This window comes from Neomonachus schauinslandi, chromosome 2 (assembly GCF_002201575.2).
Source record: "Neomonachus schauinslandi chromosome 2, ASM220157v2, whole genome shotgun sequence".
Taxonomy (NCBI): domain Eukaryota; kingdom Metazoa; phylum Chordata; class Mammalia; order Carnivora; family Phocidae; genus Neomonachus; species Neomonachus schauinslandi.
Genome location: NC_058404.1, coordinates 147,349,468 through 147,368,517, shown reverse-complemented (window position 1 = coordinate 147,368,517; position 19,050 = coordinate 147,349,468). Strand labels below are relative to the sequence as shown.

The following is a 19,050-nucleotide window of genomic DNA, read 5'->3' as shown; positions in this document are numbered from 1 at the left end:
TCCGTAACACAGGTCCTGCCAGGTGAATGTGAACGCTTTCACATAATTTAGGGGAAACTCTTAAAACAATGGAATGTTTTAAATTATAAAATGAATAGGATATAACCCAAAGAAAAAACTCAAAATGAGAATCTGTTGAAGGACTGTTCGTGGCAGAGGATGCCGACAGGACATGCTAATAATAAGCAGGGCCTTTGCCTCAAAATGGCACGTGGCTCTAAGTGGGCTTCTCCTGCTTCCTCCTCCCCACACCACAGCAGCAGTGAGGATTTAGAGCCTTCCACGCCACAGTGGACTCGGTCTCCCTTCCCACCTGGCAGAAGCCGCATCTACCCACTCTGGTTCTGCTTCGTTCTCGATGTGAGTGTTATCAATGAGATCACAATCTCCTCCTTGGTATCTATAAGCTACTTATCAGAGTTGCCCCCACAATTCAAGTGGCTAGCCACAGCAAGATGGGTAACCTGTCTGTATCTAAACCTGCTTTTTTATAGCTTTATCACCAAAGAGATTATAAAGACACAAAGGACCCAAACACAAGAGCAAAACTCACCATCATAACTTCTTTCAATAGCTAATGATAGTACACAACCCAGTTTTGTCAAATTTTGGGAGACAGAAGTATGTCTTTTGACTGGATGGAAAGAAAAGATTACTTTTAATCTATTACGTGCTTTTCTTCTCCTTCCAGTAGCTACATTTGCCTTCTCAGCAATCATTCACTTACTAGCCTAAATCATGAGCTATCACCTACTAAAGGAGTAAAATACACGAAGTCCTAAGATGACTTCCCAAGGACGGCCAGCTCTTGCACTGAGCACTGAGCCGCTAGCGTAGCAAGACGCCCCTTGCCGCCTTCACGCTTACCCACCACATAACCTCTTAATGCTTTTGCTCTCATTCTCTTCCTAGATGTACAAATGAAATCCATTAGCTTTAAAATAAAGTAATTGCAAATGAATTAATTTCTCACCAACCCCAATCCCAACAGTCCCTATAGATTTTTTCCACAGCAAATTAAATACCTACTGCTAAACAGAAAAAAGACCATATTCTAATAGATCACACAGCTACAGACGCCACTTCTGAGAGCTTGGTACACTCAGCCATCCGTGAAAACACATTCCTACTTAAGTACTAATACTGAATAGGTTAAGATGGTTAATGAAGTCATGTTTATATGGGATGATGAAAATACAAACGAAAATTGCCATTTCTTCTTAAACTATACCAGGATTTGACGTAACAAAAATATAGTTGGCTGATACACACACTCCAAAATAAATACTCTTAGGTAATCTGCAGCCTGAAACAAGTCTTCATTTATTGACTACTTACAGTACAGTGATCTCGTAACTTAGCTGGTAATCAAAGATGGTTATGTATTAAGTGAGAGAAGATGTCATCTCTCTTCCAGATATCACCTCTCAGAAATTTGGGCTAATTCAATTTTAAGAACTAGAATTTTATCTCCTGGTAACTATGTGGCAGTCGTCACCCTGAGAACAGGAACAAGGCAAAGAAAGTATACAGGACTTTGATTCTCCTACACAGGTGCACATAAAGTTAGTTTATTAAGGACTACATTTTGAAGCCAGCCATTTTGATCCAATATTTAAATAACAAGCTGTTTAATATTAAAGCAGAAGGTACTGTCACAATGTGACAGAAGTACAGCTTTATCCATAAACCCTTCACACAGTTATACATTAAATGCTATTTTTATTTAAGCAAGGCACCCCTACTTGTTCTAAAATATGGGATGTGCTATCCCACTGAAAAAAGCAAATGAGGAGACAGTTTCTTCTTCCTCTCAGGAGCTGGTTTAAATTCAAGTGAAGCCATTAATGTCTTTACCAGTCAGGACTGTTCTGACATGTCACTTCACAGTTTTGAGACTAACAAACACCCTCAAGATTTACCCACAGTCAAAAAAAGTTGGGGGGGGGTGAGTGTTCAGAGAACTTTTGAGACAAGAATTCTCTCCTTAAGGATACAGGCACCAAAGTCAAATGCCTTTAGCACAAGGCTTAGAAAGGCAAAACATTTCCAAAGACGTAAAACTGCCAAATTGTTGTCACTTACACTCACTAACCTGTGGTACTTATTTTTTTTTTTAAATTTCTACTCCTACCTAAGTAATCTAATACACCTAAAATTATAACTACTTTGCCAAACCTTAATAATTCAAAGGTCTGAAGCCTTTCCTTGCTTTGGTGAGTATTTGGTTAAAATAAATCAGTATTTAATTCCAGAGAAGTTTTACATCAGAGCCTTAATTCATAGGCAAAAGGACAAAACCTCCAACAGACCATTTGTAAAATGGGAGAAAAGATTTTCAAGGACAGTGCTAAATAAAAAGATGTAGTCTTTTCATTGGGTAACACATCTCCTATGAAAACAAACTGTTTAATCATATGTAATAAAAACCCCAGATTTTTAAATCAGATCTTGAACAGATTAAACGAAAATTTAAATTTGTGGTTTATTTCATAATTCCAAACTGAATCTTTCCTTTTCCTTTCTAAACAGTCCACTACGTAATTTGTCTTATAAGCAATTAACCCAAAACCCCCAAATCCTTTCTCTAGCAGTTGCTGCTACAAAACTGGAACTTTATATTCCATGTCCAAGAAAAGATGTGCAAATGAAATGCTTCTTGCTTCATCCTGAAAATAAAACGAAAAATGTTGCACATTTACTCAAAATGAAAAAGTAGTGCAAAATAAATAAATAAAAGAGAAAGTGTTACCATACCATACCCTTTCCCAGACCATTTAAAATTACAAATTTAATTTTTTTTTTTTTTTAAGTAGGCTTCACGCCCAGCGTGGAGCCCAACAAGGGGCCTGAACTCACAACTGTGAGATTGAGATCGAGTCAGACACTTACCCGAATGAGCCACCCAAGTGCCCCAATACTTTTTTTTCTGATTTAGTGTAAATCCATTTAGTGACAAATCCATTAAGTTACAGTAAAGAAAGTTAGGCATTAGTGTTTACAGCCTGCTATAAAGACAGATTTTCAGAGTTAAGCACAGAATATATTTTACACAGATTTTAGCTAATATTTAACATCACAAGATTGTGGGACTTTATATCCAAAAATAGCCTGTGACAACTACAGTAAAGAAATGCCTCCTGTATTTCCAAGAAATCATTACAGTTAACTATCTCAAATGTACCACTACAAACAGAAAAATGATTATAATACATTAAAAGATTTTATGGGGAAATAAAAGATACCACATAACATTTAGTCAAAGGAGGGGCACCAACACATTTAGTAGATTGTCACACATTAAGTTAACTCTATGAAATCGTGTACTTCCTAGGACAGACAACTATTTTCATAACACTTTTTTAGGAAAGAGACAGTGGTACATTAAGTGTAGATAATAATGATACACCCTAATTTCAAATATATCATTTTAAATATTTTAATATCTTAGAACTGAAGAAATGTGTTTAAATTTTATAGGAAGAAAAGCTACTATAAGCACATTTTCAGTATAATTTATAGCTATTAAAGGTAAAAAATTATTTTTAGGCACACAGCAGGATGAATATTGGGAATGATGCCAATAGATTCTTTATGGGAAAAATACCCAAAACCACTATACAATCATAATGAATCCTATTTCCCAGGAGATTTTCATTCCTTATTTTGATGTTTCAGTTATCATGATTAGTCTGATCATTATTAAGGGGCTCCTGGGTGGCTCAGTTGGCTGAGCGTCAACTCTTGATGTGGGCTCAAGTCATGATCTCAGGGTCCTGGGATCGAGCTCTGCATCAGGCCCTGTGCTCAGCATAGAGTCTGCTTCTCCCTCTCCTTCTGCTCCTTGCCCTGCGCACACACACACACCTCCTCTAAAAAGTAAATAAAATCTTAAAAAAAAAAAAGAAAGAAAGAAAAGAATGGTCTCCACCATATTACAAATTAGTGAGTTAATGCTTAATTTATCAATTGAAAATAATTCTCACAATTGTACCTCTTAAATTTACCTTATTATCTGGAGTCCCTGGAAGTCTTATTTTCCCTTTGGACATGAATTCAGGAACAATTCAATATATCTATGGTCTGAGAATGACAAAAAAAGATTCATTTTAGGGCGCCTGGGTGGCTCAGTTGGTTAAGCGACTGCCTTCGGCTCAGGTCATGATCCTGGAGTCCCGGGATCGAGTCCCGCATCAGGCTCCCTGCTCGGCAGAGAGCCTGCTTCTCCCTCTGACCCTCCCCCCTCTCATGTGCTCTCTCTCTCTCATTCTCTCTGTCTCAAATAAATAAATAAAATCTTTAAAAAAAAAAAAAGATTCATTTTAAGAAGCTGAAAAGGGAGAAATAATACTATAGTCATTTTCTCATAGTTCAGACAGCAACTCAAACCCTTTGTCCATTACATTTCCTAATTAAAAACGAAAACAAAATTAAAAACAAGCAAAAAAAATCCTACCTCTGCATAGAAATATGCAAGACAATTAGCAAACAAATGTTTTTCATTACAATACAGCATTTTGTCCTTTTTATATTTAATTTCGTAGTATTAACACCGCAGAGTTTTCCCAAGGAAAAGGTCTAGGCAAACTCCAAAACAAAGAAGGGCAAAGACAGATGTCAAAACTGACAATGCAAACCATGGGCAGCACTTACGAACATGGGACCGATCCTTGAGCATAGCTGCAACAGCATCCTCATGGGTATCGAAGTGCACGTCAGCCTCTCCAGTGGCCTTCCCATTAGAACTGTATTCCATGGTGATTCTAACAGGCTTCAGCGGAGCAAAGAACTAAACAACAAACAAAAGAAGCTAAAAGGAATATAATGGTAGCAGGCCCAATTTCTAGAAGTCTAAGGTTCTGCATTTTTCTTTCAGACTCTGATTCATACACCCAAGAAATTTGTTTTTAGAGAATCTCTTTAAGCAACAAAGTAGTTACACATCTACCATGTCGTCTGGCTTTTCTGATCCTGTTAGAACTCAAGGGTACATTTCAACTATATAATCACAGAAAAAAAACTGTACAATACACAGTACAGCAAGAGTGCTCCAACTTTCTTACGCCAGAAAGGACCGCTTCTATTACTCCTCTCACACACATCCTTCCCTGTTTCTAAAGAGTGTCCATCCTTCATTTCTTAAAAAGTCATTTTTACATCAGCTATGTGCCTGCTCATCAGTTTTTACCAGCACTCCATGAACAGAGCTACCACACTGAGTGGTTATCATTTCAAACCAAAGCAAAAGAATATAATGCTCCAATGAGACTGTGTGAACTTTGTCTGGTTAAAGACAGGATTCTTATCAGGCTTTCTGAAATAATGAAGACAACTTTGAGGACCCACTACTAACTGAAGATTCTAGGTTTGGATCTACCTTAAGTATATGTCCTCAAATTCATGAAGTCAGTATGGCTATTGTTGTTTCCCTTTCTTTTCATACAGTTATAAAAATATTTTTAAAATTCCTTTCTCAAAAATTAGGGAATCCCGATAAAGGCTACAAGCTTCTAAGTATTTAGGAGCACTGGGATTCGTTTAGTATATAACCACCCCGTGACAAATTCCCTGAGTCTCAGCTTCCTAAACTCAAAAATGAGTAGGCTGAACCAATTTAGAGAAAAACCAAACTTACTTTGAATACTAACGCTACATCATTATTATTTTGTATCTATAAAATCCTCTTATCATAATACATTTGACCTTAAAATATAATAAAGCCCACACTTCTCAGCTGAAGAAAACAAGCTTCCACAACCAAGGAGATGCCACCTTACTGTCCAAAAATAGTTCAGAAATAGGATATTTTCTTCTCTATCTTTCCCATGTTAATGTAAGTTCAGTTTTAGAATTTTTGTTCAAACCTATTGAGATTGGATATCTTACTGCCACACACGTTTATAATGTCTTGAGCATTAGCTTGGAAAGGCAATCCTCTCATGTGGACAAAATGTAGTGAAGATGTAGTTCCAAAATCAACAGCCTCTGGAAGCTTTTCTGACATCTCCTTAGGCAGTTCTGAGAAGTGGGACAGAAAGCACTGTCAGAAACATAAGAGCTTCAAGAGTTATTAACAGATTATAATTAGGTATGACCTTTCTGTCAAAACCCTCAATTCTTCCTGAACCAGTAAGGAAGAAGGGCTTTAATTTTCTTTTTTATTATGTTATGTTAATCACCATACTTTATTACATCATTAGTTTCTGATGTAGTGTTCCATGATTCATTATTTGCGTATAACATCCAGTGCTCCATGCAGAACGTGTCCCCTTTAATACCCATCACCAGGCTAACCCATCCTCCCACCCCCTTCCCCTCTAGAACCCTCAGTTTGTTTCTCAGAGTCCATAGTCTCTCATGATTTGTCTCCCTCTCCGATTTCCCCCCCTTCCTTTTACCCTTCCTACTATCTTCTTCTTTTTTTTTAACATATAATGTATTACTTGTTTCAGAGGTACAGGTCTGTGATTCAACAGTCTTAAACAATACACAACGCTCACCATAGCACATGCCCTCCCCAATGTCTATCACCCAGCCACCCCATCCCTCCCACCCTCCACCGCTCCAGCAACCCTCAGTTTGTTTCCTGAGATTAAGAATTCCTCATATCAGTGAGGTCATATGATACATGTCTTTCTCTGATTGACTTATTTTGCTTAGCATAGTACCCTCTAGTTCCAACCACGTCGTTACAAATGGCAAGATTTCATTCCTTTTGATGGCTGCATAATATTCCACCGTGTGTGTGTGTGTGTGTGTGTGTGTGTGTGTGTGTGTACCACATCTTCTTTATCCATTCACCTGTGTGTGTGTGTGTGTGTGTGTGTGTGTGTGTGTGTGTGTGTGTACCACATCTTCTTTATCCATTCACCTGTCGATGGACATCTTGGCTCTATCCACAGTTTGGCTATTGTGGACACTGCTGCTATAAACATCAGGGTGCACGTACCCAAGAAGGGCTTTAATTTTAAAAGCAAAAATGTTCTGACATTTCTGCCACCTAACAAATATCACCTGAACACCCATGAGGATTTAGCGTAAAGATTTCGTACCTCAAACCGCTACCAGATTACAAAAAAAAAAAAACCAGGTATTTATATAAGAATAGAGAGAAGGATGGGGCGCCTGGGTGGCTCAGTCAGTTGAGAGTCTGCCTTCGGCTCAGGCCATGATCCCGGGGTCCTGGGATCGAGCCCCAGATCGGGCTCTGTGCTTGGTGGGAAGCCTGCTTCTCTCTCTCCCACTCCCCCTGCTTGTGTTCCCTCTCTTGCTATGTCTCTCTCTGTCAAATAAATAAATAAAATCTTTAAAAAAAAATAAAAAAGAATAGTGAGAGGGAAAAATGATTATGAGTGGAAATAAAAGGCAATAGAAACTGTCTGGGTTACAGGCACTGAAAAAAAAAGAAGAAATATGGTAATGGGATAATCCCATGGCGTGAGTTTAAAGATTTATTTATTTGAGAGAGCAAGAGAGCGAGAGAGTGGTGGGGAGGGGCAGAGGGAGAGAATCCTGAAGGAGACTCCCTGCTGAGCACAGAGCCCAACCCAGGGCTCAATCCCAGGACCCCCAGGTCACGACCTGAGCAGAAATCAAGAGTCTGCCGCTCAACCAACTGAGCCACCCAGGCACCCCACCATGGCATGAGTTTAAAAAGGAATTATCACACTTCAAAGATTCCACATGTTACTTTGGGTTAGGAATCAGAGGAATAATTAAATACAGAGGAAAACAAAACTTCTTTAGTCAACATTCGAGCCCTCTACATCTTTTCTCACCTTAGTTTAAATGATGACATTTTATGTTGTTTTATTATATTTGTGCCACCCAGCTTTTTATATAAAATCCACAAGAATGATTATATAAAAACTTAACAAAATAATTAAGCCCTTCTGCACATATTCAAAGTACATACTACACTCAAAGACAGATAAATCTTCCAACTCAATTCCCTGGTCCTATAATCTAATAATCCCATACAACATGGTCATAAAAAATATTTTAAATATCAAAACATACAAAATAGATCCAATAAGTCTCAATAAGATGCAGGTCCTTACCTATTTCCTTCTCACTTTCAAAAGCTGTCATGGGTCGAATATCCTCATTTACTTCGTGTTCTTCAAAGACCATTTCTGGCTCAGTTATATACTTAGCAGTAGGAGAAGATGCCATTTTCTTTCCCTTATGAGAACCAACATGTGTTCGGACTTCATTCCTTCTGCTTGGAAATATCTCTATATACCTATATCAAAACAATGCAAAGTCACTTTACACTGAAGTCATTTAAAATAAAACATGCATATATATTTCCAACAGCTTATGAAACACAAGTGTCCAAAGATAACAGATGAGGGACAAGGTAAGACTAGATACAGATATTAGTCCATGAAAAGTATTCTCAACAGTACATGTCACTGATTTAATCTCCCCCACACCCCTGCCCAAGATAACAGCTTTCTTCATATACATTTTAACAGTATTTACTTACTTCGTAAGAACAACTATGCCAAGATTAATTGTGCGTATGAAAATATCTGGTAAGAAGGGTTTTGTTTTTTTTTTTTAACAGTTAGTTGGTTAACAGTCTCTTAAAGCCTTACAAGTCAATTCTGTGAAAAAAAAATTTTTTTTTTTTAAAGATTTTTATTTATTTATTTGACAGAGAAAGACACAGCAAGAGAGGAAACACAAACGGGGAGTGGGAGAGGGAGAAGCAGACTCCCCGCCGAGCAGGGAGCCCGATGCGGGACTCGATCCCGGGACTCCAGGATCATGACCTGAGCCGAAGGCAGTCGCCCAACCAACTGAGCCACCCAGGCGCCCAATTCTGTGAAAATTAATGATATCTGTGTAAGATATTAAAAGTCAGAGTATATGAGGAGCTAAAAACCCCCAGAACTTCAATAAGACGCCAATGAGAATTCATGAACTAAATGTCAATTCTGATTTGCTACCTGCTTGGCAGTGGGATTATCTATTAAATCCAAGCTTCTGAAACCAGTTTCTTTTTTTCTCAATACTGCTTTTCCAATTAGGTTATTAAGCCTGAATTGCAAAAATCATTTGTATTTATAGATCTATAAAGATAGGCACCACTTCTTAATTTACTGAAGAGATTTATAGACTGCCATAATGTTCCCACATAAAAACATAGCACTGAGGGGCGCCTGGGTGGCTCAGTCGTTAAGCGTCTGCCTTCGGCTCAGGTCATGATCCCAGGGTCCTGGGACCGAGCCCCGCGTCGGGCTCCCTGCTCCGCGGGAAGCCTGCTTCTCCCTCTCCCACTCCCCCTGCTGTGTTCCCTCTCTCGCTGTGTCTCTGTCAAATAAATAAATAAAATCTTTAAAAAAAAAAAATAGCACTGGTTTGTTCTAAAACATATTATAAGAAAATGTGAAGAGTACTAAAAAAAAGGGAGAAGAGGGTGCTTTGCAAAACCATTTTTATTTTTAAAAAATTTAACAAAGACCTCTAAATCAATTCTATACATAGATCCTAAAATACATAGCTTTAAAATAGCTTTTCATTTTTTTAAAACGTCAAAGGAGCCAAGTAAAACAGCCAGAAAGTAGCAAAACAGCAATCTAAAATCTGACACTTTTGAGTACTCCTCCAAATTTGACACAAATGAACCCATCCAACACTACATGCATCCAATGTGATGTGATATGCAGTATAAAACAATAGCTATAGTGTATCTGTATCAAAATGTTAGCCTGATTCAATTCAAGACTTTAGCTTGAACTTCCAGTTTTCAGGAAATAACAGATACAAAGGAACAAAGCGACACCATGAAGAAGCAATAAGATCAACATAAAACATGAGACATTGTACAGGGTAATTGACTCAACTTCCTCAAAAGTTAATTGCATTTAAAAAGGGGAAGGGAATAAAAACATAAAGGAGAAGGAGACTTGCTCTAGTTTAAGAGAACTGTAGATATTAACTATCAAATGCCATGTGTGGACCATATCTAGATTCTGGTACCAAAGAAAAAAAAAAAATAACAACTCTGAGTGGTGCCTGGGTAGCTCAGTGAGTTGAGCATCTGCCTTCGGCCCAGGTCACGGTCCCAGGATCCTGGGATTGAGCCCCTCATTGGACTCTTTGCTCGCAGGGAACCTACTTCTCCTTCTCCTCTCAGCTCAGTGCTCTCTCTTGCTATCTCTCAAAAAAAAACAAAACAAAAAAAACTGTGAAAAGACAATTTTGGTATAATTGGGAAAGTGTGACTATGGACTGGCATTAGACAATAAATTACCGCCAATTTTGTTAGACGTGATGATATTAGGACCACATGAGAAAATGTTTTTTAGGGGTGCCTGGGTGGCTCAGTCGTTAAGCGGCTGCCTTCAGCTCAGGTCATGATCCCACGGTCCTGGGATCGAGCCCCGAGTCGGGCTCCCTGCTCGGCAGAGAGCCTTCTTCTCCCTCTCCCTCTGCCTGCTGCTCTGCCTACTTGTGCTCTCTATCTCTCTGTCAAATAAATAAAAACCTTAAAAAACATTTTTTTTAATAAAAAAATGTTTTTTAAAGATGCTTACTGAAAAAACAGATGAAGCAAATATAACAAATGTTAATAATTTGTTAATTCTAAGTGATGGGCATTTGACAGGTCATCATATTATTCTACTTTTCTATAGATAATTTTTACAGTTCTACTACAGTGCATTCATCAAAATGACCCAACATATAATACTTGAGCATTATTAGAATCTGCTTCACTCACCGGTTACCAATTTCTTCCCTATGTTTCAATAGAGCTTGGTTGGCCATTTCTGGTTCTTCAAACTGCACATAGGCTTCTCCTGTTTTTCTTCTCCCTCTGTAGTCCATGACAAAAGTGATGTCTACTATATTCAGTCCTAAGACACAAAATTATTACAAATTAGTGCTGCTAACAGGAGCCTTTTTTATCCTTAGGATTAATACATTTGTTCACATACTAGTAACTTTTTTTATTTTATTAGTAAAATGTTAGGCCTGTTTTGCTAGTCTCTAAGCTGGATACATGCCTAAAGGGGAGGAAAATCATTATGTGGCAAAGCTAGTAACACCTACACATCTGTATTTCCAGAATACTTAGGATTCATGCAGTCCATCTAAAACACACAATCTTTTTTTGTGTGTGTGCCATTAATTATGTTAATAGGGGAAACAGGAATTTAGACTAACATCACTACTAATGTTAAATTTTTTACAGCTAAGAATTAGACAATAATGCTTTTAAATGATATAAATTGTTACTGTCTTAAACAAATATGGCCACTCTTGCAAAAGGTTATCTTCCTCAAGAGTAAAATAAACCTGCATGAAATAATTCTGAAATGTGACATCCTCCAAAGGTTAGCATAATAAGTCAAAACACTTACATAATCTATAAACATTCGTAACACAAGTGAAGAGTTCTCCCCTAAAGAACCTAATACAACTGCATGCAGTTACCTAGGAAAAGGTTCATTTAAGATATAAAAGGAAACAATAAGGAAAAAAAATGAGGCCCCAAACATGATATAACTGAAAAGCACCTGCAAAGAAGTCTACGATGTCTTTCTCATTGCAACTATAAGGAAGTCCTCTCAAACGAACCACGCCATCATTTACCACGGGTGAAGATTTGACCTGCAGGCTCTTCATTAAGGCATCCACATCTTCATTGTTTATCTCATACACTGCAAAGAAAGAGCACAGAAAGCACGCAAATTTACATAGCAAAGGAAGAAGACATTAAAAAAAAATAGTGGGTTATCCAAAAAAGTAAAAATCAGTATTTTTAATCTTTATGTACTTCTCTGGAGAAAATAACAAATGACATTGACTGAATATTTACTGTGTGCCACCTGTGACTTATTTAAACAACTTGTGAGGTAAACCTGGTCAACATCCTCATTTTACAGATAAGAAACTGAGATTATCTCTCTGTTTCATTTTCATACCCTATAAAAGGGTGTATTCATAATATCTATCTCCTTCATTATTGCTAAGGCCCAAATGAAACTGCCTTAGAAAGTACAGGCTAGGGCGCCTGGGTGGCTCAGTCGGTTAAGCGACTGCCTTCGGCTCAGGTCATGATCCCAGGGTCCTGGGATCGAGTCCCACATCGGGCTCCCTGCTCTGCGGGGAGCCTGCTTCTCCTTCTCCCACTCCCCTTGCTTGTGTTCCCTCTCTCGCTGTGTCTCTCTGTCAAATAAATAAATAAAATCTTAAAAAAAAAAAAAAAAAGTACAGGCTAAGGTACTGATCACAAAAGCCAGGACATGACTTCACGTACCTTCCACATATCGTTGTCCCATGTACATGCGATGCTTTTCTAAGGCTTTTTGCACATCCTGCTCTGACTCCATTTCAATTAAGGCATCACCCCTTCGTTTCCCATCTCTGTTTAAGAGGAAGTGTATTCCATTCTCACCATTGCGGATTCTGCAGTCTGAAAGTATGGGAGTAAAATCAAAACCAGAAATCAAACTTTTAGCTCAATTATACAAGTCGCTAGAATGCAATCTTCCAATTCCAACAACAAAACAAAGCATGAACCAAAATGTCTATCATATTCTTTATAGAAACCCCCATCACTGAAGGCATCCAAATGCTAATGAGATGGTAGTCTATAAAATGTTCCACTTTCTTGAAAAAGAGAGCAAACCTTAGTACATAAGCTTATGATCTCCTGATCATTAAAAGAGCAAACAAGCTCAACATAAAATATATCATGTCCTTCCCAATGCTTCTACAATCAGTTTCAAATCCAAAGTTTAAAATATGCTTAAGTTTATACATAAGTGTCTTATTCTGTCATAATCATAACTACAGGAACTTTAAAATAAATCCTGTAAGAATAATTTTGTTACCATAATTGAACTTTGCCCCCTCTTCGTTACCAAGATCCCCATACTGCATACGTATAATGGCAGCAGAGTTGAAGAGGTAAGTGGCTTCATGAAATACTTGACACACATAATGCTATGCACATCAAGGTACTCAATATATTATTACATCATTTTACAACATTTAAGATGGCATCCTCTAAAAAGCCTTTTTTGGGGGGCACCTCGGTGGCTCAGTCGGTTAAGCGTCTGACTTCAGCTCAGGTCTTGATCTCGGGGTCCTGGGATTGAGCCCAGGGGCAGAGCTCTGTGCTCAGCAGGGAGTCTGCTTGTCCCTCTGCCCCTCCCCTGGCTACTGCTGGCTCACTCTGCTCTCTCTCAAATAAATGAATAAAATCTTTTTAAAAAATAAATAGGGCGCCTGGGTGGCTCAGTTGGCCTTCAGCTCAGGTCATGATACCAGGGTCCTAGAAGTGAGCCCCATATCGGGCTCCCTGCTCAGCAGGAAGCCTGCTTCTCCCTCTCCCATTGCCCCTGCTTGTGTTCCTGCTCTTGCTGTGTCTCTGTCAAATAAATAAAAATCTTTTTAAAAAAATTTTTAATAAATAAATAAAGCCTTTTTTTTTTTTTTTAAAGATTTTATTTATTTATTTGAGAGAATGCACAAGCTGGGGAAAGCAGAGGGAGAGATCCTCAGGCAGACTCCCCACTGAGCACGGAGTCAGACTCGGGGCTCAATCCCAGGATTGAGATCATGAGCTGAAATCATGACCTGAGCTGAAATCAAGTCGAACGCTTAACCGACTGAGTTACGCAGGCGTCCCCTTTCTAAAAGCTTTTTAAGAGGAAAATTAAAAATCACAGTCAGATACAGAACTTAAAAACTATTCACAGATATGTAAACACTCCAAAAATGTCATTAAGGAAATTATATCACTTGACACTTAGCAATCTTGCATTCTAAATGTATGTATTACATAAAGAGCTATGCTTAACTGGTTTTGTTTTTTTGGTAAGTACATACCAAAACCAGAAAACTGGTTTTTACCATGTTGTGAGACTACCTTGTACTCAAACAAAATTACATATTTCAAACATACATAAAATATACCTGAGAAAAAGTTAACCACATCTTCTATAGTGCATGACCACGGCAATCCTTGAGCTCGAATGAGATAAACATCATCCACTTCTTCTCCTAGCTTGGATGAAGCCAATTCATACTCAGGGAGAGGTGGAAGGTCTTCCAGGTAGGTAGTTTTGGACTCCTTCCAAGAGAAATGAAGAAATGTAAAAATACTTCTTTGACAACCTTACTTAGAAAATGTTTATTTCTGCAAACCAATGATCTGGATGTTATTCTTAGGAGACAGTTACTATTTCAGAGGCAAGAAATAAACTTCACAAATCTAACTCATCCTTTTTTGGCTTAAATTGTACATTTGAAAGCAACAAGCAGGCATATCCCAATGATTAGGCAGGACATAAATTTTATTCAGGGCTTCTTTTTAAATTCATCGGTCCCAAATTACACCTAATAATAATGTTTTAGTTAAGGCAAGACAAGAGGGTCCCTTCAATGGGACAAATATGAGTGCCTCCTACTCACTGTGTGCCTTATTAGGCTCTCATCTCAAAGAGCTTACCATCTTAGACTAAGACAAGCACTACAAGACAGGATGCTTTATGTGCTACAATTAAGACACAAGGTTATTATAGAAATCAAAACAGAACACTAACAGAAGAATCAAGACATAATATAAGAGGGGCCTCAAAGGAAGCATAGAATTTTGACAGCAATACACAAAAGATTGGGCATTCCAGTTTGAGAGGTGAGGGGAAGAAGCAGTATGAAAAAAAGCCCATTTGCAAAACAGCAATAATCCCATTTGGCTAAACTGCAGGGTACAATTAGGAGCCAAAGAAGATGAGCTGGCAAAAGGAACTTGGTACCATACAACAGAGGGACTTGAGTGTCAAGCTCAATGTGTGTCCCCTTCACCCAGCAGGCAAAAGAGAGTTAATAAAAGACACTTTGGAGTGGGTAAAATAACAAGAGAGCAGGGTGCTTGGAAAGAGTAACCTGTCAAATGTAAGTCAGACCAACTGAGTAAGGTAAAGGTTGTAAAAGGTGACAGAGCCTGAGACATACCGAAAGAACTCTATTTTACAAGACTAAGCAAAAACTGGAATTTAACAAGATTCCAATAAGCACTACAACCATAACCAGGAATGACAACTGAAGTTTTAAGACTTGCACTCTACTGGGCTAGAGAAAAAGATTCTTTTGTACCATGCCACCGTTTACGTTAAGACTTAAGTCTACCTAAAAGGAGTCAATGATAAACGTAAACCTTGGGCGCCTGGGTGGCTCAGCTGGTTAAGCGACTGCCTTCGGCTCAGGTCATGATCCTGAAGTCCTGGGATCAGTCCCACATCAGGCTCCCTGCTCGGCAGGGAGTCTGCTTCTCCCTCTGACCTTCCTCCCTCTCGTGCTCTCTGTCTCTCATTCTCTCTCTCTCAAATAAATAAATAAAATCTTTTAAAAAAAAAAAGATAAACGTAAACCTCTAACAGATGTCTTTGACATACTTCATAAAAATGCAACAAGCACTACAATTACCAATGTGGAAAGACAACTCAGGCTTTAAGTCAAGTGACTTGCAATCTATCGTGCTACGGAGATACTTCACTCCTTTGTACGTTCCCATCATTTTCATGAAGACGTACGTAAAATTTTAAGAAGTCAATGATAAATGTAAGCACAGTGTGTAATACTAGTAGAGGCTCAACAGATATCATTACAGTCAATTTCACAGAAAAAAAAAAATCAAGAGAGTAGCTAGCTCGCAAAGGCTTACTAGAGATAGTTTGTGTTTTTTAAATAAAGGTAACAGTCCCCATTTTCCCAGAATTCCACACGCACCACAAGCTTTTACCGAAAAGGGCAGCACAAAGTATTGGGCCAGGATTCAAATCAATTAGCTCAGCCACTGGCAGACAGAAGCCATGCTGATTAGCCTCCCAGTTTCCCTAAGTTGAAGGAGAAGCACAAATTGAATTAAGATAAATATGATCCAAGATATCAAGAGCTGGGCAGTCGAAACGTGAGCTGATATTTCCCAGATACCACGGAACAAGCAGAAAAGAAACCTTCCTACAAGGCACAAAATATTTGCAATCTGAGTTCTTAAAGGACACAATGACTTTAAAAAAGAAAACACTGTAGATTCACTCCTGGGTCCCCAAGTCGTGGCCTTACCTCTAGGCGTCCCCTCTTCTAGCCACCCCCCCACCCCGATATCAGTCTCCACGCTGTCCTCCCCGTCGGCGGCGACCCATGGTACTAAAGGTCCTTCTGCTAAAGGAGGTGGCAGTGCAGAGGTGACCTTCAGTAAATGGGGCAGCCCGCCTTTCCCCAGGCGCACGGGAGAGTAGGGAGCGCTGGCGACGAGCTTCCTTCCCCACCGACCCAGCCCACGTAACTCTGTGCGTGAACCTTCCCATCAGCAGGCTGCGAGGCGCGCCAGGGCCGCCTAGGCCTAGAGCTCTGCCTGCACGGAAACTCCCAACCCTCCGCGGGTCTGGCCTCCCAACTTCACAACCAGCGGGCGGAGAGCGACAGGGATGCGGGGTTGGGGCGTCAACAGCCTCACAAAACCTACCATGGGCCGGCGGGGAACAAGGCCTCAACATTCACCCCTAGCCACACTTACACTGCCCAACCGACCAGAGACTCGAGAGAACAAAACAAGGAGAAAACCCGAGGCCTGGGAGAGCGTCCCTTGTTCTGGGGCCCAATAGGAGGACTGGGAGGGCGGGGGGGGGGGGGGGGGGGAGGGTGCGGCGCGTGCCGCGGATCCCCGGGCGTGCACGCGAGGCGCACGCGGATGGGCGCGGGCACGCGCGCGGGCGCGCGACCGGGGAAGGGTCCTGCGCGCGGCCCCTCGCGGCGCCCACGTACCTGGCTGTAGCTCCGCGCCGGGCCCGCGGCCGCCGCCAGCGACTGCGGTAGCAGAGGGGCACGCAGGGCCGGGTAAGAAGCCGCGGCCGCAGCGGCGGCGGAGGCGGCCGCGGGGGGAGGCCCCGCCAGCCTCCCGGCGGACGCAGGCCCGGACTGGAGGCCCCGCGTGTTAGAGGCGGCGGCCGCAGCGGCCCCGAGCAGCAGCAGCAGGCGGCGACGGCCCGAGACGCCCGAGGGGAAGGAGCCGGCGGCCGAGTAGAAAGGCAGGCAGGCGGCGCCGGTGCGCCGGCAGCTGCTGCAGTTGCAGCCGCAGCCCCGGAGCAGCGCCCCGAGCACCCAGCGCGTCCCGGCCATGGACTCCGGAGGCGGCGCGGGGCCTGGAGGCGGCTGCGGCTGCAGCGCGAGCGGAGGGGGAGTGGAATCCAGGGCCGGGGAGGGGGCGCCAGGCACATGCGCCGCGAGCACCCGGGGCAGCAGCGAGTCGGGAGGAGGCGGAGGAGAGCGCGCTGCTCCGCCCGGTCTCCGCCCTCGGGGCGGGGCTGCTGGCAGGCCGGGAGGGGCCGCGGGGGCCCGGGTACTACCACCCAGCCGTTCTTTCCCGGGTTGGAAACTGAGGCCCGAGGAGGGCGAAGCGAAGCCTGTTGCTCTGGGGAGGGCCGAGACAAGGAATGCCGGTTTAGCGACGCCCCGCACTGTCACCGCGAAACGTGTGACGTGAGGGGCAAAAGGGCCGTTTCTGGAAAGAATTGTACTCTGGTTATAAAGAGATTGGGATAATATCGGAGGAGGTTTAGTACCCCCAAAACTTGAGATCTGTGTGGAAGGCCAACTTCCTTTGTTTTAAAATGAAATATAGAGCTACTTACATGCTGATAATGTATATAGCAAAAATAAAATCTCCTCTAATAAGTTAGTGTATTCACAAGTGGACAGGCAGAGGTTTACAAAAGGACTGGTTGGTTGTACGGTTTTCCTCCTCCTGAGACCAGGACCCGTCTCAGATTAATAGGCAAAAGGGAGTACTGAGAGTTACAAAATAGAAAAATCTGAAAAATTTAAAACTTTTTATTCAGGAGAATCTCAAAGTACAATGAGCTTCTAGAATTTCAGAAATTATTTTTTCTTTTTTCAATCTTGTATCTGTCACCACCACCACCCCGTAAACATTTTTTCCTTTGCTGGAATATTTTAAAGCAGTCCCCAAAGATCATGTCAGACACCCTTTCAGTATCATCTTAAAGTGATCAGTACTTAAAAAAAAGAAGAAGAAACACGATGACTCTTGGATTAGCTGTTTTGAAGTATTCAAGAAAATTGTGTTTAAAATTTGAGTTGTTTACTCTGGCCTACTTTTGGGAAAAGGAAAGCTCATTATTTCCCAGAAAACTCTTTCCACCAAACCAAAGAACAGGAAAAAATCTGATTGGCTTGGCTCTATGGATTTGGAGTATCAAAGACGGGGCTTCCTCATCTGCAAGATTTAGGAATCCTAGAGATTTTTTTTTCTTACATCTCCCTTTCAAGCAGGAAAATGGGTTAGTCTGTCATAACAGATTATCACTATAAATCATATCCGTGAACATGTTAGGGATTCTGCCTGTATTTACTCTTGCCTTCATTTTCTTAATAGCTGAAGCCATCATCCATAATATGCAAATCTGAATGGATTAGCAACCTAAATACATAGAATGAAATCTTGCAGATTATAATCAGGAGTAACACCAAAGTATTAAAATAGAAAGTCTCAATTTTTACTTAGAGGAAGTTGGGAGAATATAAGGGAGAAAAGAAACTAATTTTGAACAATTACTCAATTATCTAACAAACATTTATTAAGTGCTTTTTGTGTTCCAGGCATGATGCTATGCCCTGTGCAGTCAGGGGTATAATAATAGGCTTACAGACCAAAAATCAAAGTGATATTTAGATTTATATATGTCTAGATTACAGAAAGAGAATAACAAGCTTTTTAAATTGAAACTTATGACTTACAGAACACCAGTTTTAAAAGTTGTATTAATTATTATTTTAACCCAAATAAGTATAGCCCTCTTTAGTGCTAGTTAAACTTTTATTATGGAAATGAAAAGACTCTTGGACAAAAAATTTACATTAAGAGACTGTTGAGGGTGGGGACAATGGAGGTGAAGAGGGAAGATTGAGATTTTAGGAAGTAAAATCAACAGGATTTGATGCTAGAGAGGGGGATAGTGTTTTCTGTAATTGTGTTATTATTTGGAGTTGGGAGAGGTGGGTGGG

The 19,050-nt window shown here is 40.6% G+C and overlaps 1 protein-coding gene across 2 annotated transcripts; it reads right to left on the bottom strand.

Annotated features, from left to right (window-relative positions):
• Positions 1–2,077: 2,077 nt before the first annotated feature.
• Positions 2,078–17,266, bottom strand: GRSF1 (G-rich RNA sequence binding factor 1). Of its 2 annotated transcripts, none has more exons than XM_021702477.2 (10): positions 16,792–17,266; positions 13,939–14,095; positions 12,275–12,430; positions 11,532–11,675; positions 10,733–10,868; positions 8,061–8,245; positions 5,897–6,018; positions 4,654–4,789; positions 4,008–4,083; positions 2,078–2,669 (listed from the first exon to the last, which is right to left on the bottom strand). In XM_021702477.2, the coding sequence occupies exons 1-9, from the start codon at positions 17,143–17,145 to the stop codon at positions 4,034–4,036; spliced, it is 1,440 nt and encodes a 479-aa protein (XP_021558152.1). In that variant the 5' UTR covers positions 17,146–17,266; the 3' UTR covers positions 2,078–2,669; positions 4,008–4,033. The 2 variants fall into 2 exon arrangements, with proteins under 2 accessions (XP_021558152.1, XP_021558153.1); XM_021702478.2 differs by lacking the exon at positions 16,792–17,266 and adding an exon at positions 16,493–16,576.
• Positions 17,267–19,050: the final 1,784 nt, after the last annotated feature.